This window comes from Pan paniscus, chromosome 6, assembly GCF_029289425.2.
Source record: "Pan paniscus chromosome 6, NHGRI_mPanPan1-v2.0_pri, whole genome shotgun sequence".
Lineage (NCBI taxonomy): Eukaryota > Metazoa > Chordata > Mammalia > Primates > Hominidae > Pan > Pan paniscus.
The window spans coordinates 82,585,534-82,602,563 of record NC_073255.2 but is presented as its reverse complement, the minus strand read 5'-3'; the positions used below and the strand labels follow the sequence as shown (position 1 = coordinate 82,602,563).

Here is a 17,030-nt window from a genome sequence, read left to right as displayed (position 1 = left end):
CCTTCCACTGTAGAGTCAGCAACAGTGCTCACCCCCGCTGGGGCTGGGCAAGGCCCAGGAGGAGCAGGTAGGCACCTTGGGGAGGCGGGATCTTAGTCAAGGTGGGAGGGGGCAGCTTCCCCAAAGTCTAGGCCCCTGTCCCCCACCACGGGCAGATCTGGCAGGAAACTCGGGGGCCGAGTTCAGACCCAGTCTCGTCGGTATTAGGCAGGGAGCAGGAGAGGTGGCTCCCACCCACTCTTACAGATGAGGAAACTGAGGCACAGGAGGTCAAGTGGCCTGCCAACATCGGGGTGGAGCCGGGATGGGGAAGCAGGCAGTGTGTCCAGGTCAGGACTGTCCGGACACAGGAGGAGGCGGGGTGACCTCAGGAAGACCAGGCCCAGGGGAAGCCGGGAAGGCAGGGCGTGGTGAGGCTGGAACAGCACCCCGCTCCGCCCAGCCCCCTTCTGCCCTCTCACCCACTCTCCAGGTCCACCCTCTGCCCTCCCCGCTGCCTCACCCTGGCTCAGCCTTCCAGCTCCATGCCCCGCCCCATCCCCCTCAGCCACTCTTTTCAATGCCAACCTGCCAGGTCCTTCCCCGCTTCCCAGGCCTTGCGGAGCTCCCAGCCCTGCAAAGACACAAACCAAGCCCGTCTGCGGGGCTCCTGGTGCCCTGGGTCCTCAGGCTGCTGGTGATTGAGCCCCCTGCCCCCTGGCTACTGCTGCCCCTCCGGGAGGCCTGTGACCCCTGCCCCATGTGCCCTGCTAAGCCACCTTCACCTGCTCTTTTGGCTTGTGACATTTAGGAACCAGGGCCCCTAAACCAGCATCCCCGGCCCAGGTCTGGTGTCTGGAGAGCAATTGCTCGGGGGGATGAGGGGTGGTGGCACAGGCCAAGTGGCTGGAGACATCTCAGGGGATTCTCAGAGCAGGGCCAGGCCATGGGCTGCTGCTCTTGACAGGCACCCCCACTCCACATCCATGGGAGGGCCCCAGAGGAGCTGCCTGGGGCTTGGCCCTGCCCAGGGTGGTCCCGGCCTCTGAAGCTCTCCCCTCCTCCCCCACCACCTCCCATCCCCAGGGTGAAGTTCCTCCTGATGGACACCAGGGGCTCACCCAGGGCTGAGACCAAGTGGTCAGACCCCATCACTCTCCACCAAGGTAACGCTGGGCAGGAGGGGCGCTGCCCCCAGTGGACTCACGATCTCTCTGGGCCACCTCTGCTGAGCTGGCCACACCCCTGCTCCCACAGGGCTGGGGGCCTGGAGGCCATGTCCAAGTCGGGCCCAGCCCCCAACAGAACCTCATGCTGGGGGAGTGGGGCACCCAGCCAGCCCCCTCGGCAGGGGCACCATCTTGGCCCATCCGCAAGCGTTTGCCACATTGTGGGCACAGACAGCCTCCCCCCTCCTGTAGGGAGTCAGCCTGTGTCAGCCCCTGCTGGGAGGGAGGAAGAGGGTGTGGAGGAGGTCAGGGTCAGGGTCGGGGCTGGCTGGGGAGGCAGCCAGCTTGAGTTCTGAGCAGACCCCAAGGGGCAAGCGTGAATGTACCAGGCCCAGAAGTTTCGAGTGCCACGGCCCAGGTGTCAGGGGTGGGGGTCTCCTGGGAGACGGCTTCAGAGGTCAGGGGGTGTGGGGTGGAAGTCTTGTCATCTGAAGGCCTTGACTGCTGGGCTCCAGGGAGCAGGGCAGTGGATGAGCACGTGGGTGGGAGCAGCCTAGAAAGTAGGAGCAGGGCGGAGGCTGTGGTCCAGGCTGGCAGAGAACAGATGCTGTGCCGTCCCGAGGAAGAGGGACGGGGGGTGGGATCAGGGGGGCGCCTGGGGATATGAGACAGCCAGGCCTTGAAGCTAGGCCAGCGTGGGTGGGGAGGGAGCGAGGGAGGAGATGATAGCCAGCCCTGGGGTCGAGGGGCAGCCCCTCTGAGCAGCTGGTGTGTGTGCAGGGAAGACCCCCGGATCCATCGACACCTGGCCAGGGCGGCGAAGTGGCAGCATGATCGTCATTACCTCCATCCTCTCTTCTCTGGCCGGCCTCCTACTCTTGGCCTTCTTGGCAGCCTCTACCATGCGCTTGTGAGTGGGGACACCCCCTCGGGCCCCTCTCCCACCCAGAACCCCTCTGTTGAATTGGTCCCAGTGTCTGGAAGCCCTCCAGGCATGCCATGGGGTTTATTTTATTTTTGGTAGAGACAGGGACTTGCTATGTTGCCCAGGCTGGTCTGGAACTGCTGGGCTCAAGCGATCCTCCCGTCTTGGCCTCCCAAAGTATTAGGATTACAGGCGTGAGCCACCTTGCCGAGCCCCGTGGTTTCGAGCTGGGCAGCGCCCCTCCCAGGGCCTGTGCAGGGAACTCCCACCCTGAGTATCTCGCACCTCAGGGGTCAGTGATGGGGCCAGCAGCCCCTCTGAGGACAGGTTCGGGAGGTCCCGCCTCACTCGGGCCCTGTCTTTTCAGTGTGTCCTCAGCCAAGGCCCTTCTCCTCCCGGGCCTCACCTGCTGTCTGTGGATCCTCTGGTGGTTTAGTAAGCTGACGCCAGGGTAGTCAGGGTGGCCACCTGGAGAGGTGGTCCTCCAATTGGTTCTAGAAGGGAGGAAGGAGGGATCAGAGACTGCAAGTGAGGCCAGGTGCAGTGGCACATGCCTGTAATCCTAGCACTTTGGGAGGCCGAGGTGGGAGGATCACTGGAGGCCAAAAGTTCAAGACCAGCCTGAGCAACATGGTGAAACCCCATCTCCACTAAAAATGCAAAAATTGTCCGGGTGTGGTGGCAGGCATCTGTAATCCCAGCTACTCGGGAGGCTGAGGCAGGAGAATCGTTTGAACCCGGGTGGCGGAGGTTGCAGTGAGCTTAGATCACACCACCACACTCCAGCCTGGGTGACAGAGCCAGACTCCATCTCAAAAAAAAAAAAAGAAAAAAGAAGAGAGAGACTGCACATGAGGGAGCTGGGAGGGAGGAGAGCAGGCCTTGACCCAGCACGTGCCCCATGTGGCAGGGACATATGTCTCTTCCTCCTCCTCTCCCCGCCCAGCTCCAGCCTGTGGTGGCCGGAGGAGGCCCCGGAGCAGCTGCGGATCGGCTCCTTCATGGGCAAGCGCTACATGACCCACCACATCCCACCCAGCGAGGCCGCCACACTGCCGGTGGGCTGCGAGCCTGGCCTGGACCCCCTCCCCAGCCTCAGCCCCTAGCCTGGCCTCTTTGCATGGGGCTGGGGGAGATGGGGTGCCGGGAGTGAGTGCATGGTGCTTTGTCCCAGCTCCTGCACCCACAGGCCCCCTTAGGGCTCCTTGCCTTTCCCCCTCCACGAGCACACCCCGTACCCTGCCTGGAATCCCAGCACCAGCCCCCCTGCCTCTCCTCTGCCTTTCTGGTTTCTCTCCCTCTCCAAGCATCTGTAAGTTGCACTCAGGAGGGTTTAGGGGAGGGCCATGGGTAGGCTGGCCAGTCCCCACCTCCATCCCCACCTCTGTCTCACCTGACCTCCTGCGAGGGAGGCTGGAGACTGTGTGGACAGGCCGCCCTGACCGCAAGCTTCCAGACCCTGGGAGGAGGCCTGCAGAGGACTGTGCTTTGCCTGATGCAGGGAGCTGGGCCCATCCTGGGGCCTATGAGACCTGAGCCACCCTCCGTCCCCCATCCCACACATCAGTGGCTGGGCGGGGTGAGGATTCAGAGGCGTCTCTACTGCCCCTGGGCACAGCACCTTTCTGAGAGTGGGACTCTCCATGGTCATCTGACTACCAATTCTGGCCACCACCTCCAACCCTCTTGCGCATATGGATGGCTCTAGCCCTTATCCAGCCCCTCAAGCATTTATTAAGCATCTGCTGTATGCCACATACAGTGTTAGACTTGGGGCTTCAGGCATAGCCGGTCCTGACCTTGGGGAGCTGCCTTCTCTAGACCTGAGACGACCACGTGTCCAGATGTGACCTGTTGCTGTCGGGGGTCTGTCAGGCCCTTAGACCGTCACCCCAGTAGGCTCTCCAGGACGCAGGAGCCTCCATCACCTGGAAGGACCCTCTGTGCAAAACCTCAAGCGTCCATCTGTGCACAAGGCCAGTGGTTCCCGTCGTCGCCACTCGGGGGTTGCCGGTGAGCCACAGCCAGGCCGCCTCACGGCCAGTGCGCATGTGCGCTCCTATTCGCTGCCCCTTCTGCCTCCGAGGCGGTAGCAGATGCCACGTTGGCGGGGTCGGTGGAGGTCAGGACTCTAGGCCTCCCTCCGCCAAGCCAGAGTGATGAGCAATCACGCCTGAGAGCCCACTGCGTGCCATGCAGTCCGCACAGCCGCAGCGATTTTCTAGATGGAGAAACTGAGGCTCAGTGACTTGCCTGCTGCACTCTGTCCACGGCCGCTGCACACGCCCCCTTGGGCTGCGCTCCCGGACCTTCTAATGTGACCACGGCTCCCGGCATGCAGGCCCTGCCAGCGGAGGGAGCCCGGTGGTGACCCTTGGTCTGCAGCCCTCTTTGGAGGTGAGTAAATGCGGTCTGGAGCCCACCCTGGCCTGAATGGTGCCCCTGCTGGGACAGGAAATTTATACCGGGAGCCCAGGGCCCTGCTCAGCTTCTGCCCCATGGGGTTACCCCGAGCCTGTCCCTTGATTGCTGTCCCGGCTTGTACTTTGAGGTGCCCCCATCTCCTAGGAAAATCCACACATGCATTTCAGGGCCAGGTATGTGGTTTAGGTAGTGCTCCCTCCCAAGCAAGCCCTTGAGCCCCTCATCTCTGGAGGCTTCTCCTCCATGCTGGCTGCACCCCCACCAGCCACCAGAACCCCTTCAGGTATAGACAAACAGATTCAGTCAAATTCCTTGGTGTCCCAGGTGACGTCTGGCCAGGGGAGCCAGCCCCTTTAAGTTACACTATTGCATGGCTCACACCCGGAATCCTAGCACTTTGAGAGGCTCAGGCAGAAGGATTACTTGACCCCAAGAGTTCCAGACCAGCTGGGGCAACAACATAGTGAGACTCTATCTCTACTAAAAATGAGAAAAAAAGATTAGCCAGGGGTGGTGGTGTGCACCTCTAGTCCCAGCTACTCGGGAGGCTGAGGCAGGAGGATCACCTGAGCCCAGGAGTTTAAGGCTGCAGTGAGCCGTGACCATGCCACCGCACTCCAGCCTGGACAATAGAGTGAGACCCTGTCTTGAACGAACAGGCCAGGCGCAGTGGCTCACACCTGTAATCCCAGGACTTTGGGAGGCTGAGGTGGGCAGATCACTTAAGGTCAGGAGTTAGAGACCAGCCTGGCCAATGTGGCAAAACCCTGTCTCTACCAAAAATAAAAAATCAGCAGGGCATGGTGGTGGGGGCCTGTAATCCCAGCTACTTGGGAGGCTGAAGCAGGAGAATCACTTGAACCCAGAAGGTGGAGGTTGCAGTGAGCCGAGATCTTGCCACTGCCCTCCAGTTTGGGTGACAGAGCAAGACTCCGTCTCCAAAACAAAACAAAACACACAAACAAACAAAAAAACCCCACCACGGTGGAGCCCAGGTCCCTCTGCCTGGAACTGAGAGAGAGTTAACAGACAGCCTTGGTGTCTCATGCCTGTAATCCCAACTTTGGGAGGCCAGGGCAGGCGGATCACTTGAGGTCAGGGGTTTGAGAGCAGCCTGGCCAACATGGTGAAACCCTGTCTCTGCTAAAAATACAAAAATTAGCCTGGTGTGGTGGTGGGTGCCTGTAATCCCAGCTACTTGGCAGGCTGAGGCAGGAGAATCACTTGAACCTGGGAAACGGAGGTTGCAGTGAGCCGAGATCGTGCCACTGCACTCCAGCTTGGACGACAGAGCGAGACTCCAACTCAAAAAAAAAAAAAAAAAAAAGACAGAGTTAAAAGACCACCTCCCTGTCAGTGACCCTTCAGCAGAGACTGTCTCACGCTGTCCTATCCAGACCCAAGACAGTTGGCTAGGGGCCCGGCCCCGGAGAGGTATGACAGGGAGAAGGAGGGGGCCGTTGGTGTTTGCTGTGTGAAAAGATGAATTAATCCTCCCAGGGTTCAAGGACCAGCTAGGAGCAGGATTGCCACGGCTTTTTTTTTTTTTTTAAACGTGGAGTCTCACTCTGTTGCCCAGGCTGGAGTGCTGTGGCGCGATCTCTGCTCACCGCAACCTCCACTTCCCAGGTTAAAGTGATTCTCGAGCCTTGGTCTCCTGAGTCGCTGGGATCACAGGTGCCTGCCACCACACCCAGCTAATTTTTGTACTTTCAATAGAGATGGGGTTTCGCCATGTTGGCCACAGGCTTTTGCATGTCCTGGGGCCCTTCTGTGTTTGTTCTTACTGTCACAATCCATGCTGATGCCAGGCGCAGCGCCAGGGACTTCCCATGCGAGCCTGCAGCTGCCCCTCCCTTCTGCACAGCCTCTCTGAGCCCACTGAGGAGCTGCTGTCACCCTCAGGAGCCTCTGGAACTTGACTTTGGAAACACCCTCTAAACAGATCTTGGAACCTAGGGTGTAAAGACTGAATCATAGTCCAGGAGCCCAGGGGAGGCTACTGGCCCCCACTGAGAGCCAAGGGGGCTTCCTAGGGGTTCTTTCTTTCTTTTCTTTTTCTTTTTTTTTTTTGAGACCGAGTTTTGCTCTTGTTGCCCAGGCTGGAGTGCAACAGTGCGATCTCAGGTCACTGCAACCTCTGCCTCCTGGGTTCAAGCAATTCTACTGCCTCAGCCTCTGGAGTAGCTGGGATTACAGGCGCCTGCCACTACACCCAGCTAATTTTTGTATTTTTAGTAGAGATGAAATTTCACCATGTTAGCCAGGCTGGTCTCGAACTCCTGACCTCAGGTGATCCATCTGCCTTGGCCTCCCAAAGTGCTGGGATTACAGGTATGAGCCACCACGCCTGGTCCCTGGGGTTATTTCTGAGCTGACTCTTTTTTTCTTTTCTTTTCTTTTGAGATGGAATCTTGCTCTGTTGCCCAGGCTGGAGTACAGTGGCATGATCTTGGCTCACTGCAACCTCCACCTCCTGGGTTCAAGTGATTCTCCTGCCTGAGCCTCCCAAGTAGCTGGGATTACAGGTGCCTGCCATCATGCCTGGCTAATTTTTTTGTATTTTTAGTAGAGACAGGATTTCACCATGTTGGCCAGGCTGGTCTTAAATTCCTGAGTTCAACAGATCCTCCCACCTCAGCCTCCCAAAGTGCTGGGGTTACAGGTGACAGCCACCATGCTTGGCCTTGAGCTGAATTTTGAAGGGCAAATGGAAGAAGGAGGCCGAGGCAGGAGGATCTCTTGAGCCTAAGAGTTCAAGACCAGCCTGGGCAACACAGCAAGACCCCATCTCTAAAAAGTTTTTTTTAAAAAGAGGGAAGAAGGAGAGAGGAGGAGAGAGAGCTACTCAGAGAGACCAGGGGTGTATGCGGTCCTGTTCTGCAGTGGCACCCATGGTGGCCAAGGGGTGGTAGCAGGGATTGTGGGCTGGGAAGAACCAGATCTGAACCAGGGCAGACAAAGAGGATTGGAGAGGAAGAGTTGGATTCCAGAAATATGCAGGAGGTGGCCGCAGGAATTGGGAGATAAGGCAGAGGGAAGAGGCCATGCCCAGTTTCTGATGTGGCCTGGGCGTGAATGCAAAAATTGGGGTCTTCTGTGCTTTGCAAGTGAGTGCACCACCACAGTTTGCTTTACGGCAAGGCCCCAGGAAAAGGGGTTCTGGGGATGTCATCTCAACGGCAGGTGTGTTCCACAAGAACATTAATACATTGTTAATATTTTTGAAAGACAAGACTGGGCATGGTGGCTCACACCTGTAATCCCAGCACTTTGGGTGGCTGAGGCAAGTGGATCACTTGAGCTCAGGAGTTTGAGACCAGCCTGGGCACCATGGCAAAACCCCGTGTCTACTAAAAATACAAAAAATAGCCAGATGCGGTGGCTCGTGCCTGTAGTCCCAGCTACTCGGGAGGCTGAGGCAGGAGAATCGCTTGAATCTGGGAGGCAGAGGTTGTAGTGAGCCGAGATCACACCACTGCACTCCAGCCTGGGCAACACAGCAAGACTCCATCTGAAGAAAAAAAAAAAAAGAAGAAGAACCCAAGGGAGGGGGCACTGCCCAGCACAGGCACAGTCCCATCAGGCCCTGGGGAGCCATGCCAGGGCGTTCTGCCCAGCACAGTCACACCTAAAAGGGTCCTCAGCTGAACCCCATCCCCTTGAATACCAGCTCGTGATGGCTTTGAGCAGAACATGTCACGGGAACGGCATTGTGCAGAACTTTTTATTAAATGGCATTTAAAATATTCCCCAGGACTGTGTAGTTGGGGAAACACCACAAAATCCATTGGCCCGGAACATAATGGCTCAATGGTTCGAAACAAATGCATTGTTAAAAAGGAAAAACAGCAACTGTTGCGGGGTAATGACTTGCAGTTGACTCAGCAGGCCAAACATCAAAGGAATTCGGATGGCAGCAGGTGGGCACAGGCAGCCAGGAAGCACCCCTCCCTCGCTCTCACTTCCAGCGATCGCTTTACCTCCCTGGAGTGTCTAAGCCACCCATTTCTCTCCATCATCCCTGCAATCCCCAAGCAAGAGCCACCTTGGTCTCCTGCTGGGATGTCCCTGGCTCCTCTCTAGCTGAACTCTCCATGTCCACTCCTGCCCGTTGCCCATTCCCCTCTCAGTATCCAGAGGGACCAGGTTCTTTGTTCTTTGTTTTTTTTTTAAGATAGAGTCTCACTCTGTTGCCTAGGCTGGAGTGCAGTGGTGTGATCTCGGCTCACTGCAACCTCCAGCTTCAGGTTCAAACGATTCTCCTGCCTCAGCCTCCCAGGTAGCTGAGACTATAAACGTGCGCCACCATGCCTGGCTAATTTTTTTGTATTTTTAGTAGACGGGGTTTCACCATGTTGACCAGGCTGGTGTCAAACTCCTGACCTCGGGTGATCCACCCACCTCGGCCTCCCAAAGTGCTGGGATTACAGGTGTGAGCCACTGCACCCAGCCAGGACCAGGTTCTAAACCTGATCACATCGCACCTCTGCTCCCAACATTCAGGAACTTCACACTGCAAGAACAGAATCTAGGTTCAGACAGGTGTGGCGGCTCACGTCTGTAATCCCAGCACTTTGGGAGGCCAAGGCAGGCGGATCACTTGAGGTCAGGAGTTCGAGACCAGCCTGGCCAGCATGGTGAAATGCCATCTCTACTAAAAATACAAAAATTAGCCAGGCATGGTGATGGGTGCCTGTAATTTCAGCTACTTGGGAGGCTGAGGCAGGAGAATTGCTTGAACCCGGGAGGCGGAGGTTGCAGTGAGCTGAGATCACACCACTGCACTCCAGCCTGGACGACAGAGTGAGGCTCTGTCTCAAAAAAAGCAAAACAAAATAAAACATACCAACATCTAATCTCTATAAAATATTTTTAGAAGTTATCCAGGTGGGCCGGGTGCAGTGGCTCATGCCTGTAATCCCAGCACTTTGGGAGGCCAAGGCGGGTGGATCACTTGAGGTCAGGAGTTCAAGACCAGCCTGCCCGACGTGGTGAAACCCCGTCTCTACTAAAAAAAAATACAAAAATTAGCCGATTACAGGCATGAGCCACCCCACCAGGCCATGCTTTCAGTTTTCAAGAAAGAAGACACCATTGTTGCCAAAGATTTTGGTAATTTGAGAGATACAATGTATGTTTTCTCCAAGTGGATCCTAGATAGTAAGGATCTGTTGAATTTGAAGTATCTATCCAGAAGTATTTTGGGTACATGTTTAAGGATTGTAAAACAGTGTTTCTATTTCTGGATATAATAAATGTATTTGTTAATATAATAAATGAACAGATTAGACCCATAAACTATTTACAGTGTTGAGTCATTTCCCACAGTTAAAATCAGGATGAAAATATATAGCTGAATACTTGCTTTGTTTCTTGTAACATTTCTTTAGTACAGAACCTGCTAAGGCCATCAAACCTATTGATCGGAAGTCAGTCCATCAGATTTGCTCTGGGCCAGTGGTACTGAGTCTAAGCACTGCAGTGAAGGAGTTAGTAGAAAACAGTCTGGTTGCTGGTGCCACTAATATTGGTAAGTTTGGGAGAGTTTTAAGCCACAAGAAATGATTAGTGGGTGTTGTTGTAGTCAAGAAACATTTGTTATTGAAATAAGACTATCAAGTGTTGATGTAGTAATAAATTATTATTTTTAAGTTAAAGTTAGCACCTATTATGTGCCTAGTACTTAGCTAGGTAGTAATAATACTAACAACAGCTTTTATTGTGTTCTTATGGTGTGCCAGGCAGGTGTTATGCTAAGAATTGCACAGAAATATCTCATTTAATTTGCAGAATAGCTGGGCGTGGTGTTTCACGCCTGTAATCCTAGCCCTTTGAGAGGCCAAGGTGGGGGAATTGCTTGAGGCCAGAGTTCAAGACCAACCTGGCCAACATGGTGAGACCTCATCTCTATTAAAAAAATAAAGCAGGCCAGGTGTGGTGGCTCACACCTGTAATCCCAGCACTTTGGGAGGCCAAGGTGGGTGGATACCTGAGGTCAGCAGTTTGAGACCAGCCTGTCCAAAATGGTGAAACTCTGTCTCTACTAAAAATATAAAAATTAGCCGGACCTGGTGGCAGAAGCCTGTAATCCCAGCTACTTGGGAGGCTGAGGCATGAGAATTGCTTGAACCTGGGAGGCAGAGGTTGCAGTGAGCCGAGATCGTGCCACTGCACACCAGCCTGGGACAGAGCAAGACTCCGTCTCAATAAAATAAAATAAAATAGGTGTGGAGTAGTGGCTCACATCTATAATCCCAGCACTTTGGGAGGCAGAGCAGGGCTGATCATTTGAGGTCAGGAGTTCAAGACCAGCCTAACCAACATGGTAAAACCCTGTCTCTACTAAAAATACAAAAATTAGCCAGATGTGATGGTGCATGGCTGTAATCTCAGCTCCTCGGGAGGCTGAGGGAGGAGAATTGCTTGAACCTCGGAGGTGGAGGTTGCAGTGAGCCAAGATCAGATCATGCCACTCCATTCCAGCCTGGGTGACAAGAGCAAAACTCCATCTCAAAAAAAAACAAGAAAAAAAAGAGAAAATAACAAAATAAAATAAACATAAAAAATTATTAATCCGCTGAGTAACTTTATGAGATAGAACTTATTATCTTCATTTTACAGATGAGGAAATTAAGGAACAGGAAATTTCCTTTTTTTGGGATTATAAAGCTAATAAAATAGGATCCAGGAAGTCTGATTCCAGAACCAGTTGTCTTTTTTTTTTTTTTTTTTTTTTTTTTTTTGAGATGGAGTTTTGCTCTTGTTGCCCAGGCTATAGTGCAACGGCACGATCTCGGCTCACCGCAACCTCCGCCTCCAGGGTTCAAGCAATTCTGCCTCAGCCTTACGAGCAGCTGGGATTACAGGCATGCACCACCACACCTGGCTAATTTTGTATTTTTAGTAGAGACAGGGTTTCTCCACGTTGGTCAGGCTAGTCTGGAACTCCTGACCTCAGGTGATCTGCTCACTTTGGCCTCCCAAAGTGCTGGGATTACAGGCATGAACAACCGCGCCTGCCCCCCCTTTCTCCTTACTGGGTATGTTAAAATTATTTCTTTCAAAAGAAAAGGCTGGTCAAAGTGCAACGGTGTTAACCACTAATTGATCACAACCAGTTACAGATTTTTTTGTTCCTTCTCCACTCCAACTGCTTCATTTGACTAGCCTATGGACAAAAAAAAAAAAAAAAGAGGAAAGAAAAAGCTAAACTATTTAATCTGGGCTAGTAAATGGCCAGAAAGGGCTTTATAAAAATGAAATATACAAAATGATACTCGTACGTTTAACTAAAGGTATAGTTATGACTCTTCAATTTGCATATGTTATAAATAATATCAATATAAAAGCTTATAGCATGGGTCCATTTTTTTTTTTTTCTTTTTGAGACGGAGTCTCACTGTCTCCCAGGCTGGAGTGCAGTGGCGCGATCTCGGCTCACTGCAAGCTCCGCCCCCCGGGTTCATGCCATTCTAGCATGGGTCCATTTTTAATAAATACATAAATATTTAAACTTTCTAGATCTAAAGCTTAAGGACTATGGAGTGGATCTCATTGAAGTTTCAGACAATGGATGTGGGGTAGAAGAAGAAAACTTTGAAGGCTTAAGTTGACTTTTTCTAATCCTATTATAAAATAATTGGGCCACATGTCTCAGAATTTTGAGTAACACTGTCTTGGGAAACGCAAAAACAGTTTTTTCAGCCAGTTACTAGATATCATGTATATCCGTTGTTTTAGCACTTGAGGTATCTTAGTCCTTACTTTACAGTCTCTTTCAGCTCTGAAACATCACACATGTAAGATTCAAGAGTTTGCCGACCTAACTGAGGTTGAAACTTTCGGCTTTCAGGGGGAAGCTCTGAGCTCACTGTGTGCACTGAGGTGATACAATGTTTTTATCCATTCACTTGACCCCTTAGAAAAACCTCTCAGAAAGTTAATTGGAATCGTTATTATTTACAATTTTCTATCTCGGTATCTCAGCTTCTAGCTTCTGAATTCTGTTTTGTCTCACTGCCAATCTAAGTCCTAGTACTTCTGAAATGTGGGAAATAAATGAATGAAATGAAGCAAATAGTATTGTTTAAGAAAATGGTTACCCTTATTAGAACAGTAACTTCTCAATTTTAACATAACATGTAGGTAATAAATGATAGTTACCACTGCTTTTCATCATCAAATTTTAGGGAAACATTTCACCAAAGCACTATTTAATTATAGCACAGATACTAAATTTTTATAATTATATTTAAATATATATATATGTGTGTGTGTATATATATACACATATGTGTGTGTATATATATACACATATGTGTGTGTGTATATATGTGTGTGTGTGTGTATATATATATATATATATATATATATTTTTTTTTTTTTTTTTTTTTTTTAGACAGAGTCTCACTCTGTCACCCAGGCTGGAGTGCAGTGGCACAGTCTCAGCTCACTGCAATCTCTGCCTCCCAGGTTCAAGTGATTCTCATGCCTCAGCCTCCTGAAGAGCTGGGACTATAGCGTGCATCACCACTCCTGGCTAATTTTTGTATTTTTAGTAGAGATGGGGTTTTGCCGTGTTGCCCAGGCTGGTCTGGAAATCCAGGCCTCAAGTGATCTGCGCTCCTCGGCCTCCCAAAGTGCTGGAATTACAGGCATGAGCCACCGCACCCTGCCCTACATATACATTTTAATTATAATATCTTTTGGATTCTTTAAAAATTTAAAAAAAATTTTCTAATACTTTAAAAAATTCTTTAAAACAATTTTATTTGAAGAGTAATAACAAAACAAATCTCTATTTGTGAATAAATAAACCTTGAGATCATTTATGGTTTTGCAATTCAACCTGAAAAATGAAATCAAAGCTTTTATCAAAACAAAGCATGTTTAGTGCTCTCTGTCTCACTGTCTTTTAGGTGCCAAACCTTAGATTTTATGATGACTCCTCAACCGTTTAGATCTTGGTTATCTCAGAGGGATCATCAGCTTTTTAAGAAAGTTTTGAGAGAAAAGCAAGTGAAGAAAAGCGTAGTCAATGCTCAACATCACGGGTCTCTCACTGAACACACCACGCCTGGTATTCTCTCACAGCGATGTCACCATTTCTACCTGCCACGCATCGGCGAAGGTTGGGACTCGACTGGTGTTTGATCACGATGGGAAAATCATCCAGAAAACCCCCTACCCCCACCCCAGAGGGACCACAGTCAGCGTGAAGCAGTTATTTTCTACACTACCTGTGCGCCATAAGGAATTTCAAAGGAATATTAAGAAGGTACAGTAAATTAATCCTGGTTTTCAAGAGTATTGGTTAATGCACATGAGCAAAAGATTTACTAAAGATGTTTATTCTTCAGTTGATTCTCTTGCCATAATCTATTGAGAAATGCTTTACTTGCATTTCTCGTTAAAGACTTAACATTAAAGACTTAACTTCAGGGTGATTTACTTTTTTCTTTTCATCACATAGTGTTTATTAGGACTGGGCAACATAGTGAGACTCTGTTTCTATGAAAAATTAAAAAAAAAAATTGACTGGGCTTGGTGGCATCCACTTGTAGTTCCAGCTACTTGGGAAGCTGAAGTGGGAGATTCACTTGAGCCCAGAAACTTGAGGCTGCAGTGAGCTATGATTACGCCACTGTATTTCAGACTGGGAGACAGAGTAAGACCCTGTCTGGAAAAATATATAAACATATATATTTTTTATTTTTATTTTTTATTTTTATCTTTTTTTGAGATGGAGTCTCACTTTGGCGCCCTGGCTGGAGTGCAGTGGCACGATCTCGATTCACTGCAACCTCCACCTCCCGAGTTTAAGCGATTCACCTGCCTCAGCCTTCTGAATAGCTGGGATTACAGGTGCGCACCACCACACCTGGCTCATTTTTGTGTTTTTAGCAGAGACAGGGTTTCACCATGTTGTCCAGGCTGGCCAGGCTGGTCTCGAATTCCTGACCTCAGGTGATCCACCCACCTCGGCCTCTCAAAGTGCTGGGATTATAGGCGTGAGCCACCATGCCTGCCTTATGTACTTATATTTTAATGAGACTATTTCTCTCGGTTTTCTGATAAATGAGTTACTGGAACCCTTATGAATCTGAATGCAAAAGAAACAGCTAAGTGTTATGTAATTGTTGTGTTTAAAAATCAGATTATAAAACTATCTGTATTATATGATTACAGTTTTATAAAAAGAAAACAACGGCCTAAATGTGTATAGTATAAAGGCTGGAAGAGTCAGCACTTTCATGTTCTCAGCGGTTATCCTTGGATGTGAGATCTCATGCACTTTTTGCTCTCTTCTTTGTGCCTTTCCATTTTGTATGTGTATTTTTTACAATCTAAAAAGTTACTTAAACATATGCAGCTAAAAACTTTTTTTACTCATAAAGCGTTTGGTGCTAATTTTAACTGTTCTTTTTTTAGACAGAGTCTTCTCACTCTGTCGCCCAGGCTGGAGTGCAGTGGTGTGATTTTGGCTCACTGCAACCTCTACCTCCTGGGTTCAAGTGATTCTCCTGCCTCAGTCTCCCAAGTAGCTGGGATTATAGGTATGTGTCACCATGACCAGCTAATTTTTGTATTTTTAGTAGAGATAGGGTTTCACCATGTTGGCCAGGCTGGTCTTGCACCCCTGACCTCAAGTGATCTGCCTGCCTTGGCCTCCCAAAGTGCTGGGATTACAGGCATGAGCCACCACGCATGGCCTTTTTTTTGAAGCTTTTTTTGTAAGTCAGCTAGCAAGAACACAGGAAGAAATACTCAAATCTCCCTTACCCAGCTGGGGGCTATGTCAGGTTTTATAAGCATAGGGTAATGAGTTGTGATTTGATTGGATCTTGCAATAAAGTAATGCTGGGAGGTGTGATCTGACTGGATCCTGCCATGGGGTGACACCAAAACTCAATCTGATTGGATCCTGGCTCCTGCCATGGAGTGTCCAGTTCTTAAATCAGTCTCAGCTCTTCAGGCCGAGCTTTTAGTTTCCACTCCGTGGTTGCATGCTTGGTTAACCTGGGCATGCACAGGGTACATGCCCTTCAACCTGTGGGTCCATGGCAATTGAAAAACAACTGACAACCTCATTACATAAAAGTTGAACTGAGCCAGGTGCAGTGACTCACACCTGTAATCCCAGCACTTTGGGAGGCCAAGGCAGGTGGAGGTCAGGACTTCAAGACCAGCCTGGCCAAAATGGTAAAACCCCGTCTGCACTAAAAATAAAAATATTAGCCAGGTGTGGTGGTGCACCCTCATAATCCCAGCTATCTGGAGGCTGAGGCAGCAGAATCACTTGAACCTAGGAGGTGGAGGTTGCAGTGAGCTGAGTTCATACCATTGCACTCCAGCCTGGGTGACAAGAGTGAAACTCCATCAAAAAAAAAAAAAAAGTTGAACCAGATTTGGTCTGATGCAGTTACAGATCTACAAACCTCACCCCCACCCTCCTGCCAACACCTTCCACTCCTCATTCTTGAGGGATTAGGGATGGAGGTCATGCTTCTGCTTCGACTTCATGCTGAGCAGGGCACTGAGTCCTCTAAAGTGAAAGGAATGAAACTCTTGGGCTTCTGAGTTCAAATGAGTTCTGGGGTCACCTGGAGTAGCTTGAAAGGCTGGTATTGTTGTAATACAAGCTGAAGGTGGAAGTGTTGGAGCCTGGAGGACAAACAGCTCACCATCCATTTAAATAAATAGGACCAAAAAGTAACAGAACAGTGGCCACGAGGGGCCCCAACAGAGGAAGAAACCAGGTGAGGTGCGGTATAGTGGACTCGACTGCCTTCTAAATCTCAGTTGTTGGCCGGGTGCAGTGGCTCACGCCTGTAATTCCAGCAAAAGAAAAGCCGAGGCAGGGTGATCACGAGGTCAGGAGTTCAAGACCAGCCTGGCAAACATGGTGAAGCCCTGTCTCTACTAAAAATACAAAAATTAGCTAGGCATGGTGGCATGTGCTGTAGTCCCAGCTACTCGGAAGGCTGAGGCAGGAGAATCGCTTGAACCTGGGAGGCGGAGGTTGCTGTGAGCCGAGATTGTGCCACTGCACTCCAGCCTAGGTAACAGAGCAGGACTCCATCTCAGTCAATCAATCAATCAATCAATCAATCTCAGCAGTTGAACTACCCTTGACATGGTTGAGCTCTGTATCCACACCCAAATCTCATGTCAAACTGTAATTCCCAGTGTTGAGGGAGGGACCTGGTGGGAGGTGATTGGCTCATGGGGGCCAACTTCCCCCTTGCTGTTCTCGTGATATTGAGTGAGCGCTTGTGGGATCTGGTTGTTTAAAAACGTGCAGCCCTCCCACTTCACTCTCTCTGTCTCTCCTGCTCCAACGTGGCCAGACGTGCCTGCTTCCCCTTCGCCTTCTGCCGTGATTGTCAGTTTCCTGAGGCCTCCCCAGCCATGCTTCCTGTACAGCCTGCAGAACTGTGAGTCAATTAAACCTCTTTTCTTCATAAATTCCCCAGTTTCCAGTAGTTCTTTATAGCAGTGTGAAAACAGACTAATGGCCCTTCTGGTTG

The 17,030-nt window shown here is 50.5% G+C and overlaps 1 protein-coding gene across 1 annotated transcript in view; it reads left to right on the top strand.

Annotated features, from left to right (window-relative positions):
• LOC117978413 (uroplakin-3b-like) overlaps nucleotides 1-17,030 on the top strand; it is a 53,204-nt gene that overhangs the window by 1,498 nt on the left and 34,676 nt on the right. The window contains exons 4-9 of the mRNA XM_063605819.1: nucleotides 1,066-1,145; nucleotides 1,929-2,058; nucleotides 3,020-4,470; nucleotides 9,891-10,030; nucleotides 13,419-15,056; nucleotides 16,851-16,937. Of these exons, the coding sequence (XP_063461889.1) occupies nucleotides 1,066-1,145; nucleotides 1,929-2,058; nucleotides 3,020-3,179 (370 nt within the window). The 3' untranslated portion in view covers nucleotides 3,180-4,470; nucleotides 9,891-10,030; nucleotides 13,419-15,056; nucleotides 16,851-16,937. The remainder of the gene's footprint in view (nucleotides 1-1,065; nucleotides 1,146-1,928; nucleotides 2,059-3,019; nucleotides 4,471-9,890; nucleotides 10,031-13,418; nucleotides 15,057-16,850; nucleotides 16,938-17,030) is intronic.